Source organism: Podarcis filfolensis, assembly GCF_964270895.1.
Source record: "Podarcis filfolensis genome assembly, chromosome: 4".
Classification (NCBI taxonomy): Eukaryota; Metazoa; Chordata; class Lepidosauria; order Squamata; family Lacertidae; genus Podarcis; species Podarcis filfolensis.
In genome coordinates, this window is record NC_139607.1 from 85,434,591 (window position 1) to 85,447,447 (window position 12,857).

General features: G+C 48.4%; 1 protein-coding gene across 1 annotated transcript in view; it reads left to right on the top strand.

The window, feature by feature from the left end:
• The first annotated feature begins 327 nt into the window (after nucleotides 1-327).
• PGR (progesterone receptor) overlaps nucleotides 328-12,857 on the top strand; it is a 57,143-nt gene continuing 44,613 nt past the window's right edge. Inside the window, exons 1-2 of the mRNA XM_083609668.1 lie at nucleotides 328-3,548; nucleotides 9,452-9,603. Coding sequence (XP_083465794.1) covers nucleotides 1,984-3,548; nucleotides 9,452-9,603 — 1,717 coding nt within the window. The 5' untranslated portion in view covers nucleotides 328-1,983. The remainder of the gene's footprint in view (nucleotides 3,549-9,451; nucleotides 9,604-12,857) is intronic.

Here is a 12,857-nt window from a genome sequence, read left to right on the forward strand (position 1 = left end):
CTCTTTTTTCTGTCGCTGGTGGAATTGGAGGAAGTGCACAACATGATGGCATAAGACATAAGGAAAGTTTTCACTGCACATTATAAAAAGGCAAAGGGAAAACATGACACAGAGGTGCCACTTTCGACAGCACACAGCCCCTTAAATCACCCCAACAATCCACCGCAGATTTGCAGAGGGGGAGATCAGGGAGAGGAAGTTCCTTGCCCTAGTGGAACAACTTCAATCTTATAAATTTGACAGGTTCTGTTTCTAACAGAAAAGTATGACTCCACCTACAGATAGACAAATTTCATGCTGCAGAAAACTAGTTTATTTACTGTCACGTAAGTTCTTTTTTTTTAAAAAAATTGTTTTTGTTTTGTGCATGTGCAGGATATAATAAGACACACATAAAGATCTGAGAAATCAAAATTCTCATGATCTGTCACCAGAGGTGGAGCCAGCTGCTCTGACACCTGGAGAGGTGCACATGTTGTGCATCCGGGGAAGGGCACCCACCGCACTCCCTTCCTCCGCCAGTATGTATTACTAACCAGTTTCCTAATAATTATTCACTATTGCATTAACTCATGCCATATACTTGCAAGGCTGGCACACAATCCATTTCTGCCTTCATACTCTCCCAGATGAGATCTTGCAAATTGCAACAGAGGACCTTGCCTGCTTAATCCTTTTATATTTCTGCATTTCTTAATAGTGCATTAGTGTAATGAACTTTGATCCCACAACTTTACAAAAAAGGGTTCTCTATGCACAGCAGGGCAAAAAAATCCCCCCCCCCTTGCTTCTTTCCAAGGAAACCAAACGCTGGGCAAAGTGCCTGAAACCCTCTGGAACCTTGCACCGCTCTGATACTGGAGTGGCTGCCACAGTGGGTTTCTAAGAAGAACCCCCATATCCTGGAGATGCAGAAAAGAGATTTGGGGGGAGGGGGAGTGGGTAGGGGAAACAGCTAACGACTGTGTGCATGTGCGGAGATCACCAGGAGGAGAAGGAGGAGCTAGAAGGAAGCAAGACCCAGAGTCTGCGGGATCCGTGCACCTTCGCTGGCAGCCAGCGCGTCCAAAGCCCAGAACCAGGGCTTGGCCACCAGGAGGCAGCGCGGACCTCGGGTTCATCTGCAGGCAGGCAGGCTGGCAGGACCGGGGTGGGTGGAAGGAGTTCCAGCAGTTTGCTGACCCTCATTCCCAACGCAGGTCGCCGGGTTTGGGCTGACCCCTTTGGCTGCCTGTTGCTCGGCGGACCGGTGCAGGCAAGCGAGGGAGAGCGCGCGCGCGCAATTACGCATCTGCACCCCGAGGTCAGAGGGAACGTCCGCACCGGAGGGGAGGGGAAAGGAGAAATTCCCTCGTCTCCCAACCCCAGGCGCGCAGGGGACCGACGCGTGGAGCCCTAGTTGCGCCCTGCCCGGAGGGTAGGGATTTTTATTTTATTTTATTCACGACGCGGCTGCAGCAGACTGTCCCGAGCTCTGCACGGCGCCTCGTGCGCTCCCCCCCCCCCACTTGTTGCAGCACCTGCTGCCATCTGGGTTCTGCCTTCGAAAATACAGCTACAAAGGGGGTGTGGTTTGGGGGCGTGTGTGTCTGTGTGCAGAGAGTTCGAGGGACCTCAGCACAGAGATCCGCTTGCAAAAGCGGAGCGGAGGCTGGATGCAAAGCAGCGTTGGGAAACTTCTGCGCCCTCGCCTCCGCGCGGATTCTCCTCCAAGCCCTCTTCTCTTCCTGGGAGGAAACAGAGCTGGAGTTACGTTGCCTCCTCTCCCACAGGAGAAGTGCAGCAGCTGGCGCTGAGCCACGCCGGGCGAATTTGACAGAGGAGAATCCAAATACCGTCCGAAGGGGAATCAAGATGTGCAAAGGGAGCCTCGGAGAGGCCGGTGCCCTCACTGGTTAGCCGCCGAGCCGCACCACCACCGCCGCCGCTACTTTCGGATCCGTTTGCCCGCCCCGTCGAACTTCAGGGTTACTCATAAGCGAAATGAAAACGAAGGCGGATGCCAGGGAGCTGTCTGCTTCCGCCACCGCGATCCGGGATCGAGCGGACCTTCTTCAGGCGCCCCTCCTCTCCGATCGCGGCCCCTTTGCCCGACGGGAGACGGTGGAAGCCATAGACCTGTCTCTGGACGGGCTGCTGTATCCCAGAAGCAGCGACGAGGAGGAAGAAGAAGAGGACGAGGAGGAGAGGGAAGAAGAGGACGAAGACGACCACGAGCAGCAGTCGTGCCCCCCGAATGAGGAGGCGGAAGAGAGGAAAGGCGGCGATTCCTCCTCGCTCCGGGACGGCTGCGGATCCCCAGTGGACAAAGACGTCTTGGACCGGGTCCTGGACACTTTCCTGGCGCCCTCCTCCAGCCAAGGCAACACGGAGAGCCCCTCGACGTGGCCTTTCTTTGGCTCGGACATCCCCGAGTTCTCCGGCGCGCAGATGAGCCGCTGCCCCGACGGGCAAGGCGAGGACGCGCCAGCAAATGCCTCTTCGCTGCCTCAGGCGCCGACGTCACCTTCTCCGGTTGTCGCCTCTTCCCACTGGAAGACATTCAAAGATGCGGACGGGCCTCCTTTCAAAAGTCCGAAGGGCAAGGCGCCAGGATCCGCCGCCCCGGCGTTTTCCAGGGAGCAGGGCTTCGCAAAGCGGAGCTCGACGGAGCAGGAATCGGACGGCGCCGCCGCCGCCGCCGCCTCCTCCAGCGGCGGCAACCAGGCTTCTTCCGAGGGGCACCCGGGGGGCGCGGCAGCTGACCAGCCCAGCACCCACGACCTGTTCAACCTGCCCATCCTCCCTCTCAACCAGGCGTACGTAGCCGCCAGGACCCGGCAGCTGCTGGACGTGGACGAGTACGAGGAAATGCTCCCCTTCGGCGTACAGGCGAGCACCCCGCTCTCGCCGTCCGTTTGCACCCTCCAGGATTTTACAAACCACATTTACTCGGCCAGAGACGGGCAGCCGCCGCAGCCGCCTTACGCGTTCGGCTCCGTCGGGGATTTTCAGCGCAACCTCAGGATCAAGGAAGAAAGCCTGGTGGTTGCGGCGGCTAAGAACAACAGCGGCGGCGGCCGCGGCCGCGGCAGCGGCAGCGCCTCTTACTCGGCTGCCAAAAGTTTGCAGCCGCCGCCGACGGCAGCAGCAGCAGCAGGAGCAGCAGCAGCAGCAGGAGCAGCAGCAGGAGCAGGAGCAGCAGCGCCAGCGATGCCTTGCTCAGACTACGCGCCTCCGAGCGTGGTTCCAAGTCCGCTTCCTCCTATGCCCAAGAATAGCACGGGCGGCATTCCCGAGGCGCCCTGTTCCTCGTTCGAGTCCTTTCTCTACAAAGCAGAGGCTGCAGCTGCTGCTGCAGACGCCGCCCCCGGTGGCCCATACGGACCAGCGCCTTGCAAAGCCTCCACCAGCTGCGGGGCGCAGAGGGACAGCCTCAGTTTGCCCTCCACGTCGGGCGCGCAGCCTCCGGTCCTCTACCAGCCGCTTGCCCTGCACGCTCCGCAGCAGTTCGCCGGCCTCAGAGACGGCTTGCCTCAGTTCTTCACGCCCTATCTGAGTTATCTAAGGTAGGAGTCGTTCCAGTCTCTATTTGGGGCGCGCGCGGGGGGGAGTTTTTGTTTTTGTTATAAAAAGTGACGTTTAGGTGGAGCTTGGCAAAATTATTAGGGCCAGTGAGATAATTTTTGAGGTGAGTCAGTGTTCCAATTATGGCCAAAAAGGTGGCTGTGGGGGCTTGATCAAAGTTCCGCCCCGTGGTAGCTTTCTAAAAATAGGAATTGAGGGGGCTGTTGCAAACATAGGTGATATTATAGTTTCGACTTACTTTGTTTTCCTTGTGCTGCACTCTTTGTGCGCGGTTTAGAGACGGTTGGGTTTAAACAGCATGTAAATCGTGCAAATAAATAACGGTATTCTTTATAAAAAGAAAGAGAGAAAAAACTCTGACTCCCTTATCATCTGAGTACTGAGTCCGATCTCTCATCTTTCCACTAAGAAGTCGATTGTAAAACCATCTGTTCGGAAAGCTGCAACATGGGTGCCTTCTGCAGATCTAGAAAGAAGTTTCAGAAAACTGATAGGTTTTGTAAATAAACCCTTCCGAAAAACTCTATTCAATATTTTGCTTTTCTGCTCTGTGAAATATCTGCACTGTCGAAATAATTTTAAAAATGCATTGAACTAATTGACTTCGTGATTTAAGCAGCCCCACCTGAGACAGAAGGGCGGGCATGGGGTGTTGTTTATGAGTACTGCTTACCGAAGCTAGCTGGCTGGCACTGGCTTTCCAAAGCCTCAAGCAAGGGTCTTTCCTCTCCCTTTTAACTGGAGCAATCAGGGTTCATAAACTGATTAATCAACCATTTAAAGCTTGCAGCTCTACAACTTACACACAGTCCTGTGATCGGCTCCTTCAGTGGAGCAGAACAGGGGGAGGGCCTGGTAGGACAGAGTGCGAATCATCATATTCCGTTGCGCTGATTTTCATTATAGCTAATTGCACTGCTTTAGCTGCATTAAAATCACTGGCAATTATTCCCCACTGATACGCGATAGCTGAGTAAACAAGTCTATGATTGTACTGATTTAAACACATATTTGAAATACAGGGCACTAATAATTACAGCCTCTTATTGCCCTGCACAATGGTTTCACTTTCCAGAGTGCCACTTAACTGCTATGCATTAGTCCTCTTTGAAATAATACTTTTGCTGCTTCTCTTTGACATTTCCTTTTTTTTAAAAAAAAAAGCAAAAAGCAAATTGAAATGTGTTTTGCTCCCTATCAGAAGCTTGTTTGAGTCGCTTAGAGTATTCAGTTAGTCTCATGGGCCAATCGCTGTCCCTCAGCAAAACCTACATGATCTGCTTGTTGCAAGGGAGGGAAACCAGTAGCAAATTAAAACTGCACAAACAAAAAACATCTACATTCCGTTCAGACTAAGTTTTTCTACTTATGGACAGAGTTTCTACAATGTGAGCAAAATGTAAGCATTATGGAGTGGCGTACGACCTGTTATTTCTTGAAAACGCATTCTCACTGTTTCCCCCAAATAATTCTTCAAATTATAACAAATGTCGCTTCCCCTCAAAACGACGGTTTTCAGAATTTCAGTTACTGCTTGTAAATAAACAGCGGTTCATTGCCGGAACGCTTTTCAGAGTTCGCAAAGATTGACAAACCATGCATCATTTAAACCCCACAAAACTTATCTTAAAACTGCTTTGTCTGATAACGGAGCATTGTAGCCGATAAATCTCACCATTCAAACAGGTGCAGCTGACTGCTATGCCTTTGTTAGAAATTTAACATTAACACGTAGAGGAGGGGCAGCTGAAGAATACCTGATAGAGCACTTCAAAAGTCTGCTAGCTGGCACTCCCACAAAACCTCAAATTCAAAAATGCACATTTCCCGGCCGACAAGGAAAAATACAATATTCGTCCTTAACATGCAATAAATGCTAGAAATCTGTGTATCAGACACTACCAGAAACCACGAAGCTAAGAATGTTGAAAAGTTATTACACTAGCAAAGTTCTTGAATCCAGCTGGAAAAGTGACACATAGAGAATCCTACTACCAATGGATATTAAATGCACGGACATTAGGTATATGCCAGCAGATAGTTGTACTGAGGAAGCCGCTTCCCTTCTGCTTCTTGTTGGTGGAGAATATATTCTTAAAAGGTTCTATGATTTGAAACTAGGCTATAAAGGAAGGCAGCATCAAAGCGCACTGGAAAGTTGCATGCAAAAGTAGATTGTGCAATACTCAACCCCCAGCCTGCTTGCGGTCAGCTCAGATGAGGTTCCATTGAAGTTGGTAAATGGTGTGATCTCTCAGGGCTTGATTAATTTGAGGTTTCTTCACAACAGCAATATTTCATTACCAATGAGAGGAAGGAGGTGCAACATGGCGATTCCATGAGGAAGCAGGGGGTGGGTGAGTGGGTGGGTGGAGGACAGGATGTGGTCGTTTTTTGGTCAGCGATGTTGCTCTTGCCAGCCCTCCCTGGAAGACACCATTTCGTGCATCTTTGGCTGGAGAGACCCAAACATCTCACTTGAGGGTGCTTCTGTTAAACTGGGTGATGACTTGGGCTATAGAATGTATTGCTTATAGAACGGTGGTGGGGGAGGAGGCAGGAGGTGTCCCCCTAAACACTAGGAACGAATAAATGCTAGGATTTTGGGATATGGATAATATAGAATTGTGCCAGACGAGGAAATTCAGGGAATTCCTGTGCTGGCTTATGCAAACCAGCCTGGATGGCTGGGCGAAGAGCAAATCTGTTAGCGTTATTTTTTTTAAAAAAGGTGTTGATAGACGCATCCTTTGGCCTGGGGAGTCAGGTGGCACAAAGGTAACTGTGTGTTTGAGGGGGCAGGAAATGGAGCTTTGAAGCAGAGATTCCTGGGAGGAGGAAGAAGGGGGGGGGGAGCGAGGCTGGGATCCATCTTTGAGGAAAGCAGCTTGCAGGGTACGTGTGCCTCTGAAAATGTGCGTGCTGTAAGGTCTGGACTTCTTCCATGGAGACGGAAGGTGTAAATTGGTGAACAAGCTCTATTTCTTAAAGCACGGCAGTCTCCGCTGTGTCTTCTATTCTCCAAAGGGCAGGGCTGGATTTAGCTTTGATGAGGCCCTAAGCCAGGCATAGGCAAACTCGGCCCTCCAGATGTTTTGGGACTACAACTCCCATCATCCCTAGCTAAGAGGACCAGTGGTCAGGGATGATGGGAGTTGTAGTCCCAAAACATCTGGAGGGCCGAGTTTGCCTATGCTTGCCCTAAGCTACTGAAGGTAATGGGGTCCTTTATATGTCCAGCTCTCCTTTGTCAACAACAAATTGTCGCTGTTTTGTGTGTGGAATATATGCTATATGGTAATTTATGGGCCTAATAGGACAACACAAAACACTGTTGTTGTATGTAGGTTTTATTTTATTGGTTTTTTTATCTTATATTTTGGAAATGTACGCCCAGTTTTTTCTCCTTTAAATTTTTTGGGGGCCCCCAAGAGAGTGGGAACCCTAAGCTATAGCTTGTTTAGCTTATATGGAAATCTGGCACTGCCAAAGGAACACAGACCCTGTGTGTGTGCCTGTTGCCTTATGTGCTCTGGCACTGCTTGGTGGAACGAGTGCTTTTGTATGTTGTTCACTGAGAGCATTTTAAAAGTGGAACAGCCTTTCGGGTAATACAACTTGGTGAGGCTGAAGTTGTATTGAGGTTTTACTCCACATGGGGGCAGGTGTTTGTTTTTTTTAATCAGCAGAGGTGCAAAGTTCTGGAGCGCTTAATTTTTGAGGCAGTTTTGGTTTGGTGTTGCGTTACTGTAACAGAACGAAGGAGGAAACATTTTGGTTTATGAAACGATGCACGGTGCATAGAAAATGGATACAGTGGTACCTCAGGTTACATACGCTTCAGGTTACATATGCTTCAGGTTACAGACTCCGCTAACCCAGAAATAGTACCTCGGGTTAAGAACTTTGCTTCAGGATAAGAACAGAAATCGTGCTCCGGCGGTGTGGCGGCAGCAGGAGGCCCCATTAGCTAAAGTGGTGCTTCAGGTTAAGAACAGTTTCAGGTTAAGTACGGACCTCCGGAACTTAACCTGAGGTACCACTGTACAGGGAAGTTTTTCCTCCCTCTTCGATGCTGGGTGGGGGTCATTAAATGGAACTCAGCAGAGGGAAATTCAGGACAGACAAATGCAAGTGTGCTATATGTTTATAAACTTAAATTTTTTAGAATCTATAAGCATCTATCCAGTGGTACCTCGGGTTACAGGCACTTCAGGTTACAGACTCCGCTAACCCAGAAATAGTACCTCGGGTTAAGAACTTTGCTTCAGGATGAGAACAGAAATCGTGCAGTGGCGGCGCAGCGACAGCAGGAGGCCCCATTAGCTAAAGTGGTGCTTCAGGTTAAGAACAGACCTCCAGAATGAATTAAGTTCTTAACCCAAGGTACCACTGTAAATCTGTATAACGGTGGCCCCAAATCTCTTCAGCAACTATCCCCATGGTTCCACAAATTTATCCCTGGCACCCCCTACCTAACGCTATACAGAGCATTATTCAAAATTGTGGTTTGCATGACCCAGTGAGGAAGATAACAGCACAAATAAGTTCAGCAACATCTCAAAGACCAAAGGTTCCTCACACCAATAGTGGATAGTACACATGTCAGCAACATGTGGGGAACAGTGCAGTTTTCAATGTTAATCGGCTGCACAGGTGAGGGGTGCTGCTCCCCCCCCATCTTCATCTTACCTTCCATAAATCTCTCCTCCCCTGGTGCTTTCCCTCCACTTGGCTCACATCTAGTAGGAGGTACTGTACCAGATGAGCATCATGAGTGACAGACCAGAGGGCAGGCAAGGGGGACCTTTTGGCACATCAGATGTCGCCGAACTACAACTCCCAAGATCCCTGGCCATTGGACACACTTGTTCAGCAACATCTGGAGTGCTGGATGTTCCCCAACCTGCTGGAGGGAGACAGTCTGTAGGTGGTTTGAGGGCTTTGTTTTTGTTCTTAAAATCGGACCTCCGGCACCTTATATGTAATTGATGGAGGCGGACCTGCATTTAATAATAATAATAATAATAATAATAATAATAATAATAATAATAATAATTTTTATTTATATCCCGCCCTCCCCAGCCAAGGCCAGGCTCAGGGTGGCTAACAAGCAATAATAAAAACAAGTTGAATGAATACAACTTAAAAACAAGATTAAAATACAACAATAAAATATTGAAACAATAAAATATTAAAATGCAGCCTCATCACAGGAGGAGAAAGGAAAAAGAAAAAAGAAAGAGGGGGAGGGAATCAAATTGGCTCCAAACCAAAGGCCAGGTGGAACAACTCTGTCTTACAGACCCTGCGGAAAGAAATCAGGCCCTGGTCTCATGAGGCAGAGCGTTTCACCAGGCTGGAGCCAGTGTTGAAAAGGTCCTGGCTCTGGTTGAAGCAAATCTAACTTCCTTAGGGCCCGGGACCACTAGGGTGTTGCTATTTATGGACCTTGAGGCTCTCCGTGGGGCATACCGGGAGAGGCGGTCCTGTAGGTACGAGGGTCCTAGGCCGTGAAGGGCTTTAAAGGTCAAAACCAGCACCTTAAATCTGACCCTGTACTCCACCGGGAGCCAGTGCAGCTGGAAAAGCACTGGGTGAATATGCTCCCATGGCAGATACCCCGTGAGGAGCCTCGTTGCAGCATTCTGCACTTGTTGGAGTTTCTGGGAGAAACACACTTGCCGATGCCTCATCAGTTTTGGCGTAGGGGTGACCTCACAACTGTTGAAGGACCACTGTTTTGGTGTTTATGGACTTGGATGTTTTTCTGTCCAAATTTCTGCCATTTCTGTCCGTTGCAAAGTAAGACTTGCCATTTCTCCTGCCTTATCCGTGATACATTTCTATTCTAACGCTTCTCGTTTTTGTTTCCTTTCTCCAGGTCAGATGCAGATGCTGGCCAGAGTCCTCAGTATGCTTTTGAATCGTTGCCTCAGAAGATCTGCCTCATCTGCGGCGATGAAGCTTCGGGCTGCCATTATGGAGTCCTTACCTGTGGAAGTTGCAAAGTCTTCTTCAAGAGAGCCATGGAAGGTATTGTGCAGTGTCATTCATTGTTGTGGTTGCCTCATGGAATGTGTAATAACTATTATATATAAGAGTCATAAGAATTATACATTCCTTATCATTATCATGGTTGCCTAATAATTAATATGGAATTGTTATGGAATTATTAATATGAAACAGAAGTCTTAAAAAAACTTTTAAGGGATTTGATTGATTAATTGCATTTCTATGCCACTTTTCATTCAAATAAACCTCAAAGTGGCTTACAACCAATAATTAACCAAAACAATAAAACATAACAGCACATCGCGAATACAGCATACATCATATAAAACAATTAACAAATTATCAATAAAACAGTTGCAATCTAAAAAAACAACTTAACGAAACAGCAACTAAAAAATAACATAAACTTCACAATTATGGCAAGTCATGTGATTAACTTAAGGATACTTTTCTAGCATGGTTGTTGGTGTGTCTTGCATTTAAGAAGGGATGAGCCTTCTAGACATTGTTGGGCTCCCCTCAGCCAACTCCCCTCAGCCAACGTGGCTAGTGGGCAGGGATGATGGGCGCTCCAGTCCAACAACATCTGGGGGGCTACCTGTCCCCTACGTTGATTTCAGAGATTATTTGCAGTGTAGGATTGCTTTTGTGTTGTGGTAATGATCTAATGTCAGGTGTTAGGAGAAGGTAACAGGAGCAGGTCAACAACAGCTCACACAGCTTCAGTGAAGTTTGAAGAAACAAGGCCAGGCCTACAGAGCACAGCAACTCTTCCTGGTAGAACTTTCCCCCCATGAGGCAGTTGTGGGGACCGAAGGTCCTTGCCTTCCCACAACTCCCTAAGTCTCCTCCTCCCCCAGTTCCTTCCCAAACAATCTGAGGCTCTGTTGTCTTGCCTGCCTTTGCTCCTTCGTCTTCATACCTCTACTGGTCCTGGGACACCAGGGAGGAGGGGAGCTGGTTGCAGCAGGACTCCCTGGCTTCCTCACCAGCCTGCTCCTCTCTCTCTCTCCTGGCCCCCTCCTTTCCTGCCTCTGATTCTGGACTGCTGTCTGCCCCAGACTCTTCCTGCTCACTATACCCTGTTAACCTCTTCAACGCCTTTCCCATCTTCTTCCCACTCTTCTCCCTCCGACCACTCATCATCTTCCCACCTCCAATTCCCTGGCTCTGAGTTTTCTTCCCCGGGGGGGGGTGTGTGTGTGTTCCCCAGCTGTTGCCACCTACCACTTCTCCGCATCTAGCTAGTCCATGAGCATTTTGTTCGTTTGTCTTCTTGAGTGCTTTCATTCTGAAACTGGGCATTGATGAAGGGGATAATGAGCAAGCATCTCAGTTGCATGCATTGGGGTTGCAATGTTTGCTTACGTAATTGGCTAAATTAATTAGGAACATAGGGTTGCCAAACAGCAAGTCATGGTCCTGCCAGGACAAAGATTTCAACTTGCATAATGGCACTTTTATTGCTCTCCTCCCACTAACTCCCCCAACATGTGTTTTGCAGGGAGAGAAGTCCTGCTGCACAAATAGAAATCCTTAGTTTGGAAACTGACCTTTACTAAGTCAGACTACTCTGACCGCCAGTGGCTTTCCAGGAGAGTTATTTTTTATATATTTCTTTATTTTCCACAAGATTTATATACCACTTGATTGGAACGAAACTTCAAAACAGTTTACAGAAAGAATGAAAGAGTGAAATCGCCAGTAAGAAACGGTTAAATACAACTGCATTATTAAAAACATTCAGGAATTAAGGAAAACGAACAGTACGCTAAAAACAGATTAAAACGCATGCCAGCATTCTGCAAGTCTGGATAGGCTTGCTTAAACAAAAATGTTTTAAGCAGGAACTGGAGAGCATACAGTGAAGGCACTTGCTTGGGGTCAATCAGCAAGGAGTTCCAAAGTGGAACGCTCTACACTAAAAGACCAGTTTCTTACAAATGCAGAGATGAGTATTATGAGGTATCTGTAACAGCGGCAGTTCTGCATTTGAAGTGGCAGAGGCGGTATTTCAGGTAAACTGGTCCCAAAAGTAACACCCTAGACTTGGCTGATCATCAGAAACAAGTGCAGAAACATCTCTGAGCAGAGTTGTTACATGCTGACAGGTTCTGACTCACGCCAGCAACCATGCCGCAGCCTTTTTAAAACTGCAGCTTCTGAATCAAGTGCAAGGGAAGCTCCACATAGAGCACATTGCATTAATCCAGTCTTGAAGTAACCAAACTACTGTGGCCAAGGTTTCCCAGTCCAGGAACAGCCATAGTTGCTGCACCGGCCACAGCTGGTAAAAGGTACTCCTAGCCACTGAGGTTTTCTGGTCTTGATCCAGAAGCTCCCTCAGACTGCAAACCTGGGAGAGCAACCCCATCCAGGGTTGGCAGCTGACCAATTTCTCAAGTATGGCAACTCACCCACAGTGCTACCATCCTGCCAGGATTCAATCTTGGCTGGTGTTTCCTCATCTATCCTCCCATCTCATCTAGGCACCAGCTCAGGAATTCCACAGCCTCTCCTGATGCAGATCTTAATGAGAAACAGCTGGCACCTTGCCCCCATGCACCTCTTGGCTACTCTCAACAACTTCGAATAGATTTTTAAAATTGCATTGGAGATAAACAGGTTTCAGTCAAGGTATTTCCACAGCCCTTTCTGGAGACACCAAGCAAGGGTTGAAACCGGGACCTCCTGCATGCCTGACAGATCCTCTGCAGCCCTGCCCACTGAGCCGCATTCTTTCCCCTTTTGACTGATGAAAAAGATGCCCCCATTAATCTGGCAATAGGTTGCTCTGCTTTTCATTTTATAAAGGTACAGTTTGCTATAAAAACTGCAGGTGGTGTTCCCCATCTTCCCTTCACACACACACACACACACACACACACGACATGCCTCTTCAAGGTGGTGTCTGCTCAGATGTGCGTGCGTGTCAACTGCAAATTTGGAAATTGGGCTGTTCACTTCAGAAATGCAGGGTTTTGCCCTCGTGCAAATTCAGTGTGAAAGCATGGCTGTGTTTACAAAACGCACACACAAAAAAACCAACCCAAAACCATATCCTATGGTTTGCACGTACCGTATTAGCCCAAATCATTTTCTACCTGTGTTACTTCGAGGCAATTTACCGTATTTTTCGCTCTATAAGACACATTTCTCCCCTCCTAAAAAGTAAGGGGAAATATGTGTGTGCGTCTTATGGAGCGAATGCAGGCAGGAGGCTCTGCTCAGCGCTCCCTTTAAAAAGCTGCGTGGAGCGTGTGTGCGGCTCTTGG